The sequence below is a fragment of the Magnolia sinica genome, chromosome 3, assembly GCF_029962835.1.
Source record: "Magnolia sinica isolate HGM2019 chromosome 3, MsV1, whole genome shotgun sequence".
NCBI lineage: Eukaryota > Viridiplantae > Streptophyta > Magnoliopsida > Magnoliales > Magnoliaceae > Magnolia > Magnolia sinica.
In genome coordinates this window covers 115,153,514-115,175,213 of record NC_080575.1, presented here as the reverse complement: position 1 = coordinate 115,175,213, position 21,700 = coordinate 115,153,514, and the positions used below count along the sequence as shown (strand labels likewise).

General features: G+C 41.6%; 1 protein-coding gene across 1 annotated transcript in view; it reads right to left on the bottom strand.

Annotated features, from left to right (window-relative positions):
* Positions 1-275: 275 nt before the first annotated feature.
* The window catches only part of LOC131239105 (cationic amino acid transporter 5-like), a 48,651-nt gene continuing 27,226 nt past the window's right edge, over positions 276-21,700 (bottom strand). The window contains exon 4 of the mRNA XM_058236663.1: positions 276-2,417. Coding sequence (XP_058092646.1) covers positions 516-2,417 — 1,902 coding nt within the window. The 3' untranslated portion in view covers positions 276-515. The remainder of the gene's footprint in view (positions 2,418-21,700) is intronic.

Below are 21,700 nucleotides of genomic sequence, written 5' to 3'. Positions count from 1 at the left end.
TAATTTCATAACTTTCAGGCAACTGAGTTTGGGAATTACAGAGTTCTGCTTCTGTCTTTTCTGCACAAAATTGATCTCTGGATCGTCTCGAGCCTGGCCTGAAACAATTTTTCAGTTTGAATTTGGGCTGAAAAGCATTAATGCAGGAGATGATTAGGACATTCAAACATACCATTCAGTTATACTGTTTTCATACCCAAGAAGATCTACAGCACAGAAAATGAACCAAGTTTGAAGGCAAAATTGATGACAGTTTGGCTGCTAATTGAGCTTGATTTCTAAACAAAAGAGAATTTTTTTTATATAATCAAACACAGGTTGCCCTTATTGGAAAACACCACTTGTTTGAAAATCACAGATTTTGTAAATTCCACAGAATTCTTACTTAAGACCCCAATGACAGATGCTAGTTTCAGTATCAGCTCCTTTTATGCGATCTCGATGGCCCTCATTCCCACTTTTACAGATAACATCAGGAAGGATACGAACAACCAAATATTCGAAATTGCATATCATCAAGACCCTGCAACTCCTACATTGCTTTTTTTCTCTACTTTCGTCGGTTCTGATTTGTACTGATCGTGGGCCACATCGAATGTGGCATGAAGACCAAAGAACAGATAATAAATCAGCATTACAGCAGTGCAGATACCAAACCTTATGAAGGCCTGATAACCAAGAGATCCCATGAGAAACAAATTCATGGCGATTGATAAGGACGGCAGCCACGGAACCAGAGGAACACCCCAGACCTTCGGCGTCCGCCGCTGAGGAAGAAAGATTGCAATCCCCAATGTCCCCAAAAACCACAGCGGGACCGATATTGCATAACCAATCCACCCGCTGGTCTCCGAGCTCCAATAGACCGTTAAACCAATGGAAGAACCAATGATCACTGATAGAAAACCAAGTAGCTTGAAGAGGTCTGGCTTTGGAGTGATGTCTTTCGCGTAGTATCTCCTCACAAGCAATGCGACTGCCATCAACATGAAGATGAAAAGTGTACTGATTGACGAAACAGTCGCTAACACATCCAAGCTGGAGAAGAAGGCAATGCAGGCACTGCATATGGTCACTAAGAGAGTGGCATAAATAGGCGTCCCTGTCTTCGGATGCACCAGCGCGAACGCTGGTGGAATCATATGAGCCCGAGCAATCTGAGTAGTGTATCGGCCCTGCCCGAGCGACCCGACCAGTAGTCCTGTTGTCATCCCCTTGAGAGCTCCCAAGGCTACTAGATACTTGGCCCACTTCATCCCCACGCTCGCGAATGCGATCGAGTAGGCCGCATTGACATCCAATTCCGAGTACCTCTGCATCATGCATAGCACCAGCGCCATTACACAGTACATGACAGTGATAATCGACATAGAGCCGACCAGACCCAATGGGATATCCTTGGGGGGATTCTTCGTTTCTTCGGCCAAAGTAGCTACCATGTCGAAACCGGTATAGGCCCAGTACACGACAGCGGCTGCCTTGAACGTGCCATGGATGCCGAAAGGGAAGAAAGGTAATAAATTCGACGCGTCGGCGTGAACAGAACCAGCAATGATCACGAAGAGTATCACCACGACGCTGAACACGGATGTGATCCAATTCAAACGCGACGTGATCTGTGTGCCGACCATTGCAATGGTCGAACAGGTGATGAGCACTACCACGGCGATCGGGTCTAAGAAATTAAATCCTTCAGCGAGCCCGTGCGCGTGTATCCTCAACGAATTCGGATCGAGATTGCAGAGCGTCGCAAAGTACGAGGTCCATGATCTCGCCAGTCCAGCTGCGCCGACGAGGCTTTCCAAGAGTATGTTGCCGGCGGCTATGAAAGCGGCGAAGTCGCCTAATTCTACTCGGAGGTAAGAGAAGGAGCCGCCGGCGACGGGTATCTCGACAGCGAATTCAGCGTAGCAGAAGACGGAGAGGAGAGCGGAGAGGCCGGCAGCGGCGTAGGAAAGGACGATGGAGGGGCCGGCGTCGTTACGAGCTTCCTGGCCGGTGAGGACGAAGATGCCGGTGCCGACGACGGCGCCGAAGCCGATCCACATGAGGTCCCACCAGGTGAGGCAGCGTTTCATGTCGTTCTCGCTCTGAAGGCGGAGGACGTCGAGCTCGTACGAGTCGTCGGAGCGATCGAGGAGGCGGTCCTTGAGGCGAGGGCATGTCTGGGAGAGAGCTGATCTGTAGGCTCCCCAGTTCTTGAAGGACTCTTCAGGGAAGAAGTCCTTTTTGCTCCACCTCCAATAGCTTCTTGCTTCAACTCTATTACTACTTCCTTCCATGGCCGAGAGAGAGAGAGAGAGAGAGAGAGAGAGAGAGATATCGGTGTTTTTAGCAATTTTCTGATGTTTACCGATTTTCTGAATAGCGACTCTCACATAATCAAGCACACTACCTGAAAAATCGCAATCATGCAGCTGTCGCTTTTGTTTCCTTCCGAATTAGTGATTGGATATCCACCATTAAAATCCTCCAAAGGCCCACTGAACTGTTTATTTGACATCTAACCTGTTGATTAGGTCATACAGACCTAGATAAAGGGACAAAACAAAGATCAGCTTGATCCAAAACCCTTATGTCCCCCAAAAAGTTTTTAACGGTCGAAGTTCATTCAACACTGTTTCCTGTAATGTGGTCCACTTGAGATTTTTATTTACCTCATTTTTGGTTCCATACCATAAAATGATCTATTAAAATATATGGACCGCATGGATTAAACACATACATTATGGTGGGGCCCAAAGAACACCGACCACCAGCCATTGGCTGGTGGCAGGGGGAGTAGCCAATCCGTTTCCGTGGTCCCCTACTTCTGAATTACGATAACTACCGTACGTTGTGGGGCCGCTCTTACGAGACTTTATCGTGCTCACCGTCCATCCAAACTATTACCGAGATTGAAAACTCAGGTGCGGCACATCACAGGGAGAAGCGTAGCTTACTCGAAATGTGGTTTGAATTTGGAGTGTGTCCCTTCATCTTGGTGGGGAGCACCTGATGACTGGATTGGATATGACATGCAAACAACACGGTGGGACCCAAATTCGATCAGGAGGTTTCTTGAGTGGGTGTCCCCTTCCAAAATGTCCCACGTTCTTTCCTTCGACGTGGCTCACCTGATGTATGCGTCTGATGGATATTTGGATTTACACTTATAATGGAGGCGGATCTAATGGACAGGTTGGATGGCACAACTTTAACGTATCCCAGGAAAGGGAGGGGAGTTGAACGTGGATTGCATCAAGGGCTCTGTGGGACCCACCGTGATTATTTGTTTTATCCTCGCCGTCCATCTATTTTATCAGATGATCTTATGGCCTGTGCCCAAAAAGGAGGCAGATCCAAGTCTTAAGTGGGTCATACCATAGGAAAGAGTGAGGATTGAATGCCCACCGTTGAAAACTTATCGGGAGCACAAGTTTTGCTTTAATTTTTTTATCAAGATGATATTTTTGTTTTCACTTCATCCAGGTCTATATGATCTCATGAACGGGTCGGATGGTAAATAAACATTACGGTGGACCCTAGGAAGGTTACAATGGTGGCATAATTATCACCACTTCTTCTTGTGGTGTAGCCGACTTGAGCCTTGGATCTTTTTCCTTTTTAGGTTCATAATTTAAAATGATATATTAAAATGGATGGACGGCGTGGATAAAACAAATAAATCACAGTGGCCCCACATAGCCCCTTCCAGGGCCTAGTCCGTCCTCGCAGGGGTAGCACGGAATCCGCGTCCAAGCGACTTGGGCTTTTTTTCTATAAATTTTATTTTTAAGAAATTGGCCACTGTATATGTCACTTTTACCCAGCTTCTTTTCAAAGCGCCCTTAAACTGTACTTTTTTTAACTACGCTATTCTATACGGACACACTATTTGCAGACGAAAATACTCTTGCATATATAATCTATAGCTACAGATTATAACCGTAGCTATAGGTAATTGGACACCGTGAATGCAAGGCCATTTCGGCCAATGCTTGATACACGGGCAATAGGAAATCGCACAGGTAGCAGGCATGAAACTGAAATCGAACCGTCCAAATGTTGCACCATAACTTTCTATATATCTTAACCGAAAACGTTAATTCTTTGATTCCTCAACTAGCAGATCACTGGACATTTAATGGAAGGTCGAAATAGGAAATAATCAACATTCCTATTTCAAAAAATTATTTCCGAATAATCTGAGACTAGAATAGTTAAATAAGTATAAATATCGACTTATAGCATAAAATAAAGTGGGTCACGCAATTTGGATGGTCTAAATTTTATCTTATCCATGAAAAGTGTACGGTCTCTAAGTGCCTTCCTATCAACCATCACATTATACTAGAGTGAGCTCGGATCCTCTGTTTGCGTCAAGCTGGAAAATTGCGGTTGTTGGAACGTAACTGGACCGTGTGGCTGTGATATGCATTGAATTTGCATCGCTGACTGAGACTGACCAATCACTATACAGCGAAGGAGGAAAAAAGTGGAAAAGTCGTGGTTTTTACAAACAGAGGATCCGGGCTCAGAGAGCCCACCAACCCTCGATTGGGAGTTATTTGTACTCCGGTCGCGTACTGTGCTTGATACGCAGGCACTTCAAAATGGTATACAGGGAACGAATAAAAGCAAATCAAAACGTCTAAATTTTGTAATACACAGTTTCCAATTAATATTCCAGATATCAGATTGGTCGCACAATCCTAGCTTCTGATTCATGGCCAGTTGTTTGTTGCAATAGGACCATGGCCTTTTTTTCTTAACCGTTCAATAAATGTCCTCTAATCTGATTAGAAGATAATTAAATAAGTGTAGTTTTTTGTTCATAATACCTATAAACTGTCATACACAGTTTGTAAAGTTTAATAGGATTTACTTATATGCTATGTACATTTTATAGGTAATTTGTGAGTGCTGCGTATCATCATCACATTCTTGTGGAGTATCAAAGTTTATTTCTTCCGATGAGAGGAGTTGTCAATGAACATTGCTTGCAGTCAAAGATGTTTTAGTATATAATATACGCTCCGGACTTTTCAGGTAAAAACCCGAAAAATCTTTATAGATTCCAAAAAATCTTTCAGAAGTCCGAATTTACTATTCCGCACGTGGGTTGGGCATGGACGCGGATTGTGTACTACCCTGCCTGTACTATCAAGGAACAGGCGGGTACTCTGAGGGTTCTACCGTGATCTATGAGTTTATCCACACCGTCCATTCATTTTTTTTTTGTATCATTTTAATATATTGGCCGAAAATAAGATATATCCAAGTTCAATTAGATCACACAGAAGGTATTAAAATATCAGCATTAAAAACTTCTTGGGAGTCATAAAAGTTTTAGATTAAGCTGATATTTGTATCTTGATATCATCCTTGTCTATATGACCTTGTGAAGAGATTGGATGGATAATAAATATCACGGTGGGCCCTAGAAAGGTTTCAACGGTGGAAATCATTATCACCGCTGCTTCATGTGGTATGGTCTACTTAAGAATTAGATTTACTTCTTTTTTATTTTTTGGGATTATTATCTAAAATGATATGAAAAAATGGATGGACAGTATGGATAAACCCATACGTCAAGGTGGCCTTCTCAGAGGCCCAGCCTGTTCCGAGCTAAGGACAGGCGGGGTGGTACCCAGTCCGTGTCCGTTGGGCATGTACCTTGTCTTCATTCATTGAATCTGGATTCTGGAGGTGTGTGTTTTGCAGTTGACTCGTCTGTAGCCAGGAGTTTACAAATGGGCCTGCCTGCCTACCTACACGTGGCATGTAAATCAAATCTTAATCGTCCAGATATCGGGAATCAACTTCGATTGTTCATATACTCAAAATCGGATTGATTAATTGATCGTAGACTCTGGTAAATGAATATTATGTATTTATCGAATTTGAACCGTTTACTGGTTTCCATTTCAGACTCCATTAATGCCTAACAATCGACCTGTTAAGATCATAGTTTTATTGTAAATTTTGGGTAATTATCCGTGTATAGTGGGACCACTATTTGGACGGCTCAGATTTGAGGTACATGCCATGTGTAGTGTATCGTAATCAACCTCACCTGTAACGAAGCTACATCACAGTCGACTCCCCTGTTATACTCGGCGGTGGCGGATGATAAGCAGGAACTCTGATATTAGTAAATTTTACAAAAAAAAAATCTACGTAATTAATATATACGCGGGTACATTTTTTTAGAAAGATTTTTCTTTTTAATTTTCGGTAGAATACCTTCCGTCTTCACACCCTCTGGTCGTCTGTAGGAAAGGGGCCGGCAGCTCCGTGGGCCATCACGATGTTTATGTGAAATCTGCCCGACCACCGGTTGCATCACCCTTTGTTAGGGTCAGAGCTCAAAACTCAGCTCCATCCGTGGTTCAGGTGAATCACGAGATTGGAAACAATTTACAAGGCGATGTACTGTCCAAACTGTTTCCCTTGGTGTGGCCCAACTGAATGGCAGATGAGCCTGTTTTTGGGTCCCCGGGTTAAATTTTGGTGTGAAATTTAATATTTGAAGTAAATTTCATATAATCATCATGGTGCTGTTAAAAATGGAGGGTAGATATAATTCGCCCAATTATTTCCTTTCATAGAGTCCACCTATATCACATGTGCGTCTGATTCGACGAAAATTAACAGCGATTTCCCTGTCGGCGTTGTTAAAAAACAAATATTTCCTTTAAAAAAAAAAAACTGAATTTTATGCGCAACCCACCCTTGATTTTTTTAAGGGGATCCAAGTAATGTGCATGTAACATCCCTTCCGACTTTACCTGTGTAATCCTATGTAAAGCTAGGGTTATCCCACGAGGGTCACATCAACAGAAACGATGGTGAGAGAGACGCCGAACTTCATTCCTATTGATCCCTACGGGGCGTTTGGCGCATGAGAATTTGGTGGGAGTGAGTTTTAAGGCCTCGGATCATTGCAATGTTTGGTTGGGACTCACGTACGGTATGAGTTGTGAAGCTCTTTCTTGGAATTAGCACTGAGGCAAGGGTTTTTGCCATCCTTTTTGGGTTTTGGTATAGCTAGTTGTCAGTGCTATGTAAACCCCACCATAATGTGTGTTTTATCCATGTCATCCATCCATTTTAAAATATAATTTCTGGATTTGATCTCAAAAATGATGTAGATATAAATCTCAGGTGGACAACACCACATGAAAATAGTAGTGATTGAATTACATCATTAAAATCCTCCTAAGGCCAATTGTGCGGTCCACTTGAGATTTGGATCAACTCATTTTTGAGCTCATACTAAAAAATGACATGGAAGAATGGGTGGACAACATGGATAAAACACATACATCATGGTGGGGCTCACAGAGCATCGACCCGTAGTGGCAAGATGAGTAACCAATCCGTTTCCCAGTCATGAAGTGGGATGGCCTCCGAGCCATGGGATTAAATGACAATCCCCGACGCAGTATAATCGTTACATTTTGATAATTCCATCCCACTTGAAACCCCCTATTGTCTAGCCCACTTGAGTCTTGGGTCAGCCAGATTTTTAGGCCAAAGTCCTGACAAGGGTTTCACAACTGATGGACAGGATGGAGTTACACACACACACATCACATCATAGTGGGCCTACAGACGTCAGGTATTTCAAGTTCTTCCCACGCGTGTTGCAGCAGAAAAAAAAAAAATTTCCATCTGACAATATAAACCAAATAAATTCGGACCTATGTATCAAGGCTCAAAAAAAATCCTAATATATCAACCCTGACCTTTCAATTGTGCCCTGAAAATGGATGGTTAGGAAATAGGAAGTAATAACGTTAACCCTGGTCAAACTGTTAGTTATTGTATCAACCGGCCTAAAAATGTTGGATTGGTTTCTGGTTCGACCCGATTAGAATCAACCAGTATTTTAAAGGCAGACGAGACCTCTCAGTTTGGTCTGATTGTTTTGATTCTAATCGTTTGGATTCACAAAAACAGTTCAAACCAGCAGTTGGATTGTTTTCTGTCTCTTGATGTAGCAATCTGAACTGATATGGCGTCTAAATACAGGCCCATGACGCGTGCCACTCTAAATCCCAACGAAACCATGGTTGCCTTTGCCACTGCTGGCAAAATAAAACTGCTAATTGATAGGAGGCCACATTTCTGGGGGACTTGTAATCTGTTAAATACCAAGCAGTATATTATCTTTAGTTACACATTTGAAGCCCAACTAGTTCGATTTCAATCAGTTGAAACAAGGCAAGATATCAAAACTCGATTTATTTAACAAAATTCATCTGTATAGTTTGGTCTGAAATGAAAACAACTCCACTTGATGGCACAAAATACATGTTCATCTTTAACCAGGAACATCATTTTACAATCTGACATTTTTTAAAGTCTGCATTTGGGCGCATGAGTGAACTGAATTGGGAAGATTCAGCTTAATTAAGAGGAAATGAGAGAGAAAAAAAAAAGAAGTTTCCTAGCATTTATAATGAGGAAGTTGGTCCGAATTCGAAGATAAAGTTCCTTCCAAGTTCAACCTGTAAGTAATGTAGTTGTAATTTGTAGTCCAGTCCCTCCATTTGAATGCTAATTGAGGCAACATCAAACATATTCACGGTTTGGAGCCTTATTCTTCAATACAAATGCTAATGGATATGGTTAGATTCAATTTAGGCTAATTATTGCAAATTGATTTTATCATGTACCCAAACACGCCATAATGGCTTTACAGGAGTAGGTCTGGGTTGTTCTAGTGGCATGTTCTTCCACTCTACATGTTGGAGCGTAGCACGCATTGTATTTATACTAATGTTACCTAAATCACTAACCACTCTACATTTTATGTTCTGAATCCCATGATCTTAAGTATGGGTCATTTGCAATCTAAATCATTATTTTTAAAATTAATTAGGGTTATGTACTCCTAGTGTTGATTAACTTGTAATGTTAATCTATATTCAGAATTTAATGATTAATACTTTGATTTATGCAATAGCACACAAACATAATATTATGCATGTGGAATCTAATAATAATATTCATCTGTTCATATATAAATTACAATATGAAATTGTGTGTAAAACATATACTATATGTATACCATGTATACTGGAGGGAGGGACCCCACATAATCCAACCTGTGGCGTACAACACATTAGAGGAACTAGTGGACCGCTTACCCGTACCCCATACAAGAGCGACCCATGATCCTGGTGAAATGAAGTGAAATTCGGATCTCTGGTTGATCTATTCGCTCATTAGTGCAGTATATGACTATTGTAGGTAAATCAAAAAAAGATGAGAAAACAGAGCAACATACATTCTAATATATCAAGGCGCTTCATTTTCAACATTGCCATATTTGTGGACACTCGGATCAACTAGTTTATGCTGCTGGTGGGCCATGTCATATGTCACATGGATGCCGAAGAACATGTAGTAAATCAGCATAACCAAAGCACAGAGCCAGAATCTCCTGAAAGCTTTGGAAGGGAAAGATCCCATGAGGAATTGATTGGTTACGATCGATAGAGATGGGAAGCCATGGGACCAACGGGACACCACAAACCTTGGGCTTCTGCTACTGAGGAAGAAACTGTTGGACTCAAGCAACCTATATACAAAAGATCTTAAAGCGGTCAAGGATGAAAAATTCAAAAGCTGTTGAAACCCCTATAGATAAAGCTACCAGGCTAGACAGGAAATCGTGTCCCCAGACTGAAGCTGAGAAATTGGCTATGTCCTCAGTACTTTATGTAAGTGCAGTAGGGAACTTAATGTATGCTATGCTTTACACCAGACCGGATATTAGCTATGCAGTTGGCATAGTCAGCCGTTATCAGAGTAACCCGGGACAGTCTCATTGGTAAGCCGTCAAACGTATATTTCGCTATCTAAGAGGAACAAAAGACCTAATGTTGTGTTATGAAGGCACAAGCCTCAAGCTCAAAGGATATTCAGATGCTGCTTGAGGTAATAATGCTGACGAGGGAAAGTCTACTTCAGGGTATGTATTCTTACTCGGAGGAGGAGCTATCTCATGATCGAGTAAGAAACAGTCATTCACAACTCTTTCATCTATGAATGCCGAGTATATTGCATGTTTTGCTGCAGTTCAGGAGTGTGTATAGGTTCGTAGATTTCTATTGAGTCTGGGTGTTATACCAAGTGTTCGTTAGCTTATATCGCTGAAGATAAACAATACTTCTGCCATTGACTTGGCAAAGGACTCTAAACACCACCAGAAATCTAAGCACATTGAAATCAAGTATCATTACGTCCGTAATCAAGTGAAAGATAAAAAGATCGCCCTCAGCTACATTCCTACTAAGGAGATGATGGCTGATCCCATGACGAAACCTATAGCTAGAGATCTATTTCAGGTTCATGTCAGACAAATGGGATTGAGGAAAGTTTGAATGATATACTTGTTTTGTAAGACATTCGATCTTTCATGAATAATATATTCCTTTTATCCAGTATTGAACACTAATATAAACAAGGTATAAAGATCATCAGTATTTACCTTGAGATCATGCAGGATTTCTATTTTTGTAGGCAGGCCGGTTACCCACTCGCACGGGTTGACCAACCTTGAATGTACAAGAGAGGTACATTTGGGGCTATATTTATATATTGAGGTATAAACTTCCCTTTATTGTGAATAATAGAGGATGAGGATATGAGTGACTCGTATCTGCTTACAATCTTATAATGATTGTAGATGAGACTGATACAGTCGAATAACATAATCGCACCATTCTGTTATATGCGATCAATGTTATGGCCTGAAGTTAAAGCCAGGTTATGAGGTTATGAGTGAGTCGTACCTCATGTGGAATGACCTGCGTATTGTAGACCCGACATTCACATAGTATTGTCTACTTTACAACGTGGATTGTAGCCGCGTGCTGGGACCTATTACCTACAGATTGCTTTAATTCGATCTAATCATTGCAACGTGCGAGTAGCCAGTCCCGTAGGTGATTCTTTGTGTCCTTAGCTACCCTCCTCTTGTGTATATGAGGATGAGATTGAGTGTCGCTACTTTAGTATACTATGACGAAAAGTCATTGATTGGCCAGACACAGTTACGCTAGGAAAGCGGCTTGATTAATTTCAAATTACACATCTGCGTGGGGAAGATCCCGTGACAGCTACACCAAGTTTCTAGAACTATAAATATGCACTTGAAGACTTATCCGCCGGCAGTATCAAGTTGTTTTTATTAGACTTTTGCAAACAATATTTTTCTTAAAAAGCATATATATATATATATATATATATATAAGTATTGCTTTAAATTGGTTTCAATCGAAGTTTGTGAAAAATCAAGTTTTCAGAATAACTCGATAAGTTGGATAAATGCGTATGTTGGCCGAGTACTCCTGGTCGGGAGTTAACTCCATCCGGTGTGGTCATGCGGACTAGGAGAGACATTGCAAAGCTTGGGTTATTGAGTACTAGTCAGGTGGTCACTCAGTACTTAAGCATCTGTGAGAAGATTATGGTGATCCAGTTGGTCCCACGCCTCTGATTCTTTTGATCGCGATGTTTGGTTTTTGATTGTTATTAGGCAAGTTAGATGGACAAATCTTTTGTGCCTATCCCACAATGTGATTGAGTGGGAGATGTTGGACGTAACCCGGTGGGGCCCACTGGTGAGCAATCACTAGTGGGTGGGTCCCATAAGTTTAGGCATCTTCCGGCCTTTCTCCTTTTCTATTATATTTCAAATTTAATTTTAAATTTGATTTATGATAGGAGATAAGGGATAAGACCGGATGATATGGTCTCATCCAAACTCTCTTCCTTTCCTATAAAAAGGGATGAGCTTCTCTCGTTAATGACATCATATACAAAATACCGAGAGTATACGGAGAGAGAAATATTGTGCACAAGAGTCTGTCCATTCTGTCTTGCCCTTGGGACGATCTAATTCATAGATCGCGATCCAGGGCCACTTATACCGTAGGATCAGAGGTGTGAATAGTTCCATCTGCTCCAGTAGTAGATAGGCGGGCCGTTGAAGCACCGTTCTTCTGCTTTGTGAGGGTTCCAAACTTCTTATAGACCGTCAGAGCTTGAGAGCTCACCTTCCGCGCTTCCCTACAGAAACAACGCTATTCCTGACGTGCCCAACAGCCAAAGTGGCACGGTGTTGGCATCACTGATCCAACTATTTAGCTTAAGACCCCAGTAAACTGAAGTGCTTATGAAGGAAGTGATGATGATTCTCAAGAAAATGATAAGTTTCAGGATATTCGACTGTGGTGTGACTCCTCTTGAGTAGTATCTTCTTATGAGGATTTAAATACAAAGAGCACATATTCCAATTTGTGGCATCCAAACATGAAAAACAACAATTTTTTGCAAAAGCACTATCTGTGAGTCACTATTTCCACACAGCCAAATGACCACCCCAATGTGAAATGCTTCTTTTGCACACTCAAGAGGCCAACCTAAAGACATATGAGTACTCTCGTGTTGTCTTCGTTAGAGTATAGGATATGTATGTACAGCTGTTTGGTTGCACCAAGTTTCATGAAATATCAAGATATTGTCCACCAAAGTAGACTGATTAATCATGAAATATAATGCAACTTGTTAATATTTGGTGCAACCAAATGTACCCTTACCTTTTCTTTTTTCTTTTTAATCTCCCCAACATGAAAAGACCCAAAACTGCGCTTATTCATCTCCTCCTACTCCTCCTTCAAGGTAGGTAATCTAGGTTCAAACTCTTATGACCTCAATGTTCAAGTGCGGCTCACCTTCAATTGAGCTATGGTCTCAACTACCTAACTTCACTGCCCCTTTTTTCTACTCAAATACTTTTAGTTCCTTTAACCCAAAAACATCTATAGTTCAATGATGGCATTTTCCAACTAAGTTTTTACTAATGTATATTCTCATATTCTCCAAGGAGTTCCACCCACTTATTCATCCTCCTAAGCTCATTATACCCCACAAGTGGTATATGAGTACGAGGCTCTGAACCATTCATTCACCAAAAGGCTTTGTAACTGGACCATAAACTAGAAATTACAATGATAAGACAATCCTAACCATATTAAGAATAATGCTGCATAAAAATCACTGACCAATTAGTGATTTTTGTACACAATTTAAAAAATCAATGGGAGGGAAGGAACTCAGGAATCCCCTTTTTTATATAACTGAAGTTTCTTTGGAACGTTTATTCGAGCAAAACAAAACATTGTAGATTCTATTTCCCCTGCTCTGTTGGTAATACCGTTGTGGCCCATAGAATAAAGCAGGTGGACAAATACAGAACAACCATAATAAGAAGCTATTTTTATCCACCAAAACAAACAAAACAAAAACTCTTCTTCCTTTTTTATTTTTTCGTGCCTATGGATCTCAATTCAATTCTTTCATATTACAATTTAAAAAATCAATGTGATTTTTGTCTATCCCATTCATGTTTAGCCTCTGTGGATGAATAATGGGCTCAGATTAAGATGCAATCCCCTACAACTCCTGACATGGTCTAATGAGAAAGTGCGATATGGGCCTGTCAAATGTCAGGCTCCCATTAAAAAGTAAAGATTTTCTTGTGTGAAATGATGATTTTTGCCTTCTTGCCATGGACCCTACATCTTACACATACATGATGCTTTTTCATTGGGTGTTAAGAGTTGAGGATGGAAACAAAGATCTATGGAGGATAAATACATGTATCTATGACAACTCTATAGATTTCTTAGATAATCAGTAATAAAGTAGATATATATACTGCTCACTCGTAATGGAACAGATTACTCAAATTTCCATACTGTGGAAAGAAAGCTCCTCCTGTCATGTTTTGGAATGTGAAGAATAACGTTTGCTTGGCATTTTAGTACTTGGAGTAGTTGTGTTTGAGAACCTTGAGAATGGACTTAGACAGGTAATTTCTCTTGAATAAAGACACATCGTTGATAACCCTTTGTTTGTCAGTCCCTTTTCAGAATCACCTCATGTGAGATCATGGAGAGATCCTTCCGTCAATTTCTGTGAATGTGAACATATCAAATGCATCAAAAGGGACTTCGATGAGGTATGTAAACTTAGTGTTCCATAATAGTTCTATTTCAACCCCCTAAATTTTGGACCCCAAGTGGACTTGGCAGTTTTAGTCCATTGGAAATGAGGCTTTGCTTTCATGGGTCGTTTGGTAACCCGGATTTTAGAAATTGCTAACTTTATTTCCAGAAAACAATCTGCCAGTCATGTTTCACGGTTGGTAATGTCATTCTGTGTAACCTGAAAACTATGTCTGGGTACTTAGAATTAATTCCCTTAAAAGGTCCAATGTATAAAACAATTTTGTCAAAAATATGACTGTTAAGAGGGAATTTATTCCCTAGTCTACCCTCTCCCCAGGAATTTAAAAACTGGCCATTTGCTGGAATTGGGTTGCAAATGGAATCATTTCTTACATTTCCAGGTCGCCAAATGACCCGAATACCAGCTCTCATTGGAGTTTGTTTATAATTTCACTATTTCCAGTGTCACGTCCCAAACTCGGAAACCGGTCTCACAAAATTTCCGATCGCCGAATCCGGCGCCGACAGCCTCCGTAGAACCCCATTCTCGGCTCCCAGCGCCCATTCGCCAGGTTCCGATCCTGGGATGCTACAAGGAGGATTTTCAACATCAGTTTGATTCGTAATAAGCATAACCAAAGGCATAACCCACAAACAACAACCAAAAACTCCATCACATTTCCACTATGATCAAAAACTTTACAAGTACAATGAGCATAAAGGGAAATACAATGATGATAGACCAAAAGCTCCAAAATGATCTGCTACGGCTCAAGCCTCAGCGCTGCTGCGATCCAACATCACCTGCACGCAACGGTCGTGCATAAGCTTATAGAAAGCTTAGAGGGTGGTGAAAGTGTTTGCTCAAGGTGGTAATGCAGTTATGTAGTATCAAAGTAATGCGGAACATGCTGATGAAGCCAGGAATACCATAGCCGTACCAAGGCCATGCGGTGCAAAGCATGAATGATGTCGGCCCTACCAAGGCCATGCAATGCGAAATGCAACTCAAGCATACAAATCCTCATCTAAGTCCACATATCGATACAACTCAAAATCTAGAATATCACCGGGGTTTAGTACATTCCAAGCCAGATTGCCGCCCCATCGCGTGCAATAAGATGAGTGAAAAAGACTTCACTATCCGCCTGCCAAAATCGGGCTCGACTCATCAATAGCGGACCCATTCCTCGAGCTGGTCAGACTCAGCCTAGCATTATCCCCTACTCTCGGGCGGGTAAGGCCGCACCTCCTTCCAACCGACCACGACACAGTGAAAACTGCAACCGTTTGGTAATCGGCACTCGGCGCTCATGCACCCACTCGGTCTAGACGTTGGAGCAACCTCTTGGTACCATAAGGGTTTAGGGACTTTCACCCAGGGATATCTATCGCACCCCATGTAGAACAGTATTTCCGGTATCCAATCCTGCCAACCACGATACGTCTGTGGAGGCTACGGCCCTGATGTCGCTAGGGCGTACAGTAATCCATATCACACAATGCGAATGCATGAATCACACTATCCAGTCATACAGAAATCCTGCGCGTATCGTGCGCTCATGTAGGGCAACACCCCCTGTACGGGAGCCCCTAAACAATCTGCCCGAAGGCATATGCGATGATCAGTCATTTCTCATATCAAGCATACGTATGATGCATATGATCATGAATCATGGAACTAAACATGTTATATAGGATGGATGATGTTCATAACAAAGATGGGCCTAGACGGCCTATACATTAGACGTACGAGCCTAATAATGGGCCCTCGGGAAAGGCATAATGCGGACATTGAACCAGTACTATACTTGCAATGTGGACGTCAAACCAACATTGCTCCCAAGGCACGACTGTCATAAATATCATTACATAAATTATGTTGGGATTACACATTGCAATGGACCTTAGGTACATCCCATTGGGCCTTAAATACATCAAATGGGCCAAATCACATGGGCCTTATATTCATTAAGTGGGCCCCATCAATGGGCCGCACCAATGGGCCTTATGTGCATTGCAATGGACCATGACCCGTGGGCCTTAGAATGCATCAAATGGGCCTAATCTCAAGAGCCTTATGAGTATCAAATGGGCCACGCCAATTGGGCCCCATATGTACATCAAATGGGCCTTGACCCATGGGCCTTACATATACATCAAAGTGGGCCTCAACCATGGGCCACAAGTACTGAGATGGGCCTCCCACCACCATTATATTATATATATAATCTAATATATAATATATATATATATATATAGTACATAAAATATTATATATATATATATACACATATAAATACACACACGTGCATACCCACACACACGTGCACAGATCACACCCACCGTCCCTGGACAGTGGGGATACAACACATTCACAGTGGGCTCCGCCGCAGCCCACCGTCTGTCTGACGGTGGCCATAAAACACATAAACCACTGTGGGCTCCATGTGGGGCCCACCGTAATGTTTGCTTTCCATCCAACCCGTTGGTAAGGTCAAGTAGACCTAGATGGAGGGTGGGAACAAATTTCACCCTGATCTAAAACTTCTGTGGACCCCAAAAGGATTTCAAAGGTAGAGGTTCAATCCCACTGTTTCCTACGGTGTGGGCCACCTGAGTCTTGGATCAGGCTGATTTTTGGGGTGGACCCACGTCAAGTAGTGGCCCACCCTATGAACGGATTAGATGGTAGATAAACGTTAAGGTGGGGCCCACGGCTACAGCCGTGGGTGGCTACCCGACCGCTTGTCCGGGCGCTATGCGCAGGCAGCGCCTGCTGCGTCTGACACAGTAGCAGCAGCTGCTGTTATATATATATTTTTTTGTTTTTGATTTTCAATTTTTCTGAGGTTTTCACTGGTGGGGTCCACATTTTGACAATCCACTCCGTCCAATGGCCTTCCATGGCTCAACACGAGCAAAACAAGTCCAATATTGGACATATTTTGGCATATAATAATTTCAGGGAAGGCTTCAATGGTGAAAACCACCATTTGATATGGTGTGGCCCGCCAGAACCTCGGATTGACTCTGTATTTCGGTTTAACGCCTAAAATAGGGTTGAGAAGGGAATGGACGGCGTGGATTGAATACATGCATCAAGGTGGGGCCTACATGAGTGGGCCACCCCAAAGCTTGGGAAGAAGCTGATATTTGTGTTTCTTTCCAGCAAACGTCCAGCGTCCCTGGACGCTGGACTTAGCATTTTCGTTGGAGGTGGGCCCTGCTTAGGTGGGCCACCAAGTGATGGATGGCATGGGTACTACACATATAAGGTGGGCCCCACTTATAAATGGTTTGGATAAAATACCTACCTCATGGTGAGGTCCATTCAAGTGGGCCACACAACCTCATTATCATCACAAAAATAAAATAAAATAAAAGAGAGAGGGATAGAGAGTGGGACCCGCGTGATGGAGGGACCCCGGCACTATGGGCCCTCCCTTGCACTAAATCATACATCAAGTGGGTCCCATTACATGTGGGCCCATTAAATTAAAATCTAACGGTGGAGATCCCTTCTCCACTAAATTAGACGGTCTAGATGACCCTAAAAATGCAAGGAAGATAAACATCATGATGGGGTCTATGGAGAATGGCCTCATCATGGAATGATCATGATGATCCAAGTGGGCCATCGGCCACATCTTAGGGTCCAAAGTGAGATCCAAACCATTGATCGGTTGGCCTCACTTGGCCCATCTTAAAAACATAAAAAAAACTACCCTATCAAAGCACCCACTGCTTGATCTTCTTGCTCACTTGGCTTCCTTAGCTCCTTGTGCTCCTCTTTGATGGAGGAAGATGAGAAATGGATGGCTAGGATGGGAGATCTAGGGATGGAAAGGTGGGCCACACATGTAGCTTGGGAGATATGGGGAGAGGCTCATACGTATGGATTTTTCTTGCTTAAGGGAGAGTTTGAAAATGAGAGAGACTTGTAAAGGGAGAGAGAGAGAGGGAGTGATGGGTGATGGAGTGATGGATGGGAGAGAGAGGGATGGGTGTAAGAGTTCTTTTTGACTTTTTTGACAAAAGTTGTAAGAGAAGGTATGGGTTGTAAGAAACTTTTTGACTTTTGGGGCTTGCTTGAGAAAGGGTGAAAGGTGATGTGTACTTGACATGATGGGATTGATGGGTTGATTGATTGATGTGACACCTTGTAGAGATTCCCTCAAAATTCGCACGTGTGACGTTTTTCTTGCACCGAACGCTGGCCCACATCTCCCAACCAGGGTATCGCCTCGGCGCGCAAGTCACGGCATCGGAACCGCGGCGACGACGCGGTCACTAAGGTATAAGTCCTGGGTTGAGTCGACTCGGGTTGACGGCATGAGAATCAAGGTCGCGCGCAAATACCGGTTAAGGGTCGAAAGTTGCCGGAATTCGACCAGGAAGACCGTGGAAGCCTATGGAACGGTACGGTTTAGGATACGGGGCTTACATCCAGGTAACTAAGTTTGGGAGTTACAAAGTTCTGCTTCTGTCTTTTATGCAAAAAATTGGTCTTAGTAAGTCTGGGAGTTACAGAGTTCTGCTTCTCTGTTCTTTTATGCAAACAACTAATCTTCGAATCGTTTCGGGCCTGGCCATTGTTTTTTAAGTATGAATTTGGGCTAAAAAGCATCCATGCTTGAGATGATTGAGACATTTAAATATACCATTTGATCTTACTATTCCCATACTTGAGAAGATCTACAGCAGAGAAAATGACCCAAGTTTGAAGGTGAAATGATGGCTGTTAAAGGAGCTTGATTTGTCAACAAGATGGGATTTTTTTTATATATATAACCAGATGCAGGATGCCCTTAGTGGAACTGCCACTCATTTGAAAAATCACAGATTTTGTAAATTGCATAGAATTCCTACGAAGATTAGGGGTCATTTGGATCCCTGTAAAATTCTTTAAGTTGTAAAGGTGTTACAAGTAATTGGAGGATTAGGGCTGAAAGTTGGGCGGGTTCAACCCGACCGACCCGTGACCGACCCGACATTGGGTTGGGCTCGGGCAGGATGTATCAAGTCCGATCTCAAACTAGGGCTATACAAACACCAACCCAATAAAACTTGGGTCGGGCTTGGGTTGAGGTCTCAGATTGCCCGACCCAACCCAAACCTAATCAATATGTAAGTTACTTATAAATTATAATTGAGTGTGGATCATTGTGTTGAAGGCACAAGAAATTCTAGTGCCGTCGAGTTTCATTGGTACATATAGATTGCATGCAACACAACACGTCTTTTAAGGGAGTAGTTGTCTTATATTTTAGCTTGTTTGTTTAGAAAAAAAATGAAATTCTTTACCATAAATAACTACATATATAATTAATAAAATCATATATACAAAAAATAAGTGTGTATTGAAATATAATAGACGAATGTAATAACGAAAATACTAGTATGTATCCACCCGACCAACCCAACTAACCCGACCGAACCCGCTTGGTTTGAGAATTTTCAACCCGAGGGTGGGTTGGGTTGGGTTAGGGTTGAGGTACAGGAACCTTTGGGTTGGGCTAGGGTTGAGCACCAACCTGCCCGACTTTCAGCCCTAGTTTGGATACTTATATTTACTTATAAAGGCTTTACAAGCTATAAACACATTACAATCTTTAGCTTAATATGAAACCCGACAAAAAGGCATGTTTTAGATTTCAGGTAAAGTCTTTACAGCTAAAAAACATTATATATGGTAGATCACCATGTGCACACTAGTGAAGTGTGGGGCCCACTGTGTAGATAAAATCTGTCTACCATGTGCTTCCCTTAGTGCTCTCCTTTAAAAAAAAAATAATAAAATAAAATAAAATAAAAACCTAATTGATCATCGGATAGACCACACGAGAGGAAAGGATTGGATGTCCACCATTTCAAATTGCATTTGGTGCTTACACGAGAAGTGATTGGAGAATTCTCATATGTAGAGATGTACAACATATACATGGAAATGAATTACACTATACATAAAAGAAAATTACTTCTACATATATGGAAATGAAGTAAATACTAACTATATATACAATGAATGGAAGCATAATCAATGGATTCACTATCACCCCCCTCCTAATTTGGCGGCCATCAACATTTTGCGAATTAGGAAAGAGCGATGGACACTTATCATAGTTTTCATAAGAATGTTCACAATATGATTATGAGACGCAACGTCTAGAAGTGAAATAATCCCAAGCCGGAACTTCTCTCAAATGAAGTGACAATCAACATCAATATGTTTGGTTATCTCATGAAAAACAGGATTAGAGACAATCTAGACAACATTAGTGTTATCAACATATAAAGGCATTGGAGAAGTAAGATGAATCCTAAAATCAGATAGAGGCCCCCGCAACATATGATCTTATTACAGGAGAAAGACATTGCTCTATCAAGGTGTTTTGTATCCATTACAATGCACTCATAAAGGCCGATATGTATAGGTAACGCCCATGACCGTTACGCGATATGGGGATGAAAAGGGGTAGTTGGTTTTTTTGGACCCTATTGACCGTTACAGTGGTCGTAAAGGCCGTTAGAGGGTATACTGATCATTACCCCTGTAACAGTAAAAAAATGATAACTTTTTTTTCTATTTAATTCTATTTTTCTCCTTTTATTTTTATTTTTAACTTTTCTCATTCAAAAACCCATCTTAGATAATTTTACAACAGATTTCAACCACTCTTACTAAAGTTTTTAATATTAAAACTATGGATTGAAGTGATTTGAGCGAATAGAAGCTATGGGGACCATCTTTTCAAAAAATTAAAAAATTAGTATGCATGCATTTTTTTCCCCTAATTTCTATTTCTAATGCTCAATTGTGATGTGTAAACATTAGACACATAATCATGTTCACAAATCACCTAGACGGCTCGGTACAACACTCTCACTAAAGAGTAAACCGTCACACTATCATAAACATGTTCAAAACAAAAAATGAATATATATTTGGAACATTTACATTATTGTAGATTTTCTAAATATTTTTTCAAAATTTTTCGAGTAAAAGAAAATTTTCGACCGTTATAGGGTTCATAACGTTCATTATACCCATGAATCGATTGTCATGACCGATACACATCGGTAAGGGTGGTGATCATTATAGCCACCGTCACCAATACGGAATACCTTGGGCTCTATATTCAGCATCGATGCTAGATATGGAGATAGTCAATTGCTTTTTATACTTTTAGGAGATAGGTGAAGTGCCAAGAAACAAGCAATACTCAGTAGTAGATCAACGAGTCAGGGGACATTTAGCTAAATCAACATCGGCATAGGAAACTAGCTAAAGGGAAGAGGTAAATGAGAATAACAATGACCATTTTGAAGTGGCTTTCAAATATCAGATAATCTGTAAAACAGTAGTCATGTGCAAAGTATGGGGAAAGGCAACAATCTAGCTACAAACTTATACAACATAGGCAATGTTGGGTCTAGTCATTATTAGGTGAACAAGATTGCCTACCAGTGTCACGCCCCGAACTCGGAAACCGGGCTCACAAAATTCCCGATCGCCGAATCCGGCGCCGACAGCCTCCGTAGAACCCCATTTTCGGGTCCTGGCACCCATTCACCAGGTTCCGATCCTGGGATACTACAAGGAGGATTTCAAGTCATCAGTCTGATTCATAATGAGCATAACAAAAGCATAACCCACAAACAATAACCACAAGAACACCACCACA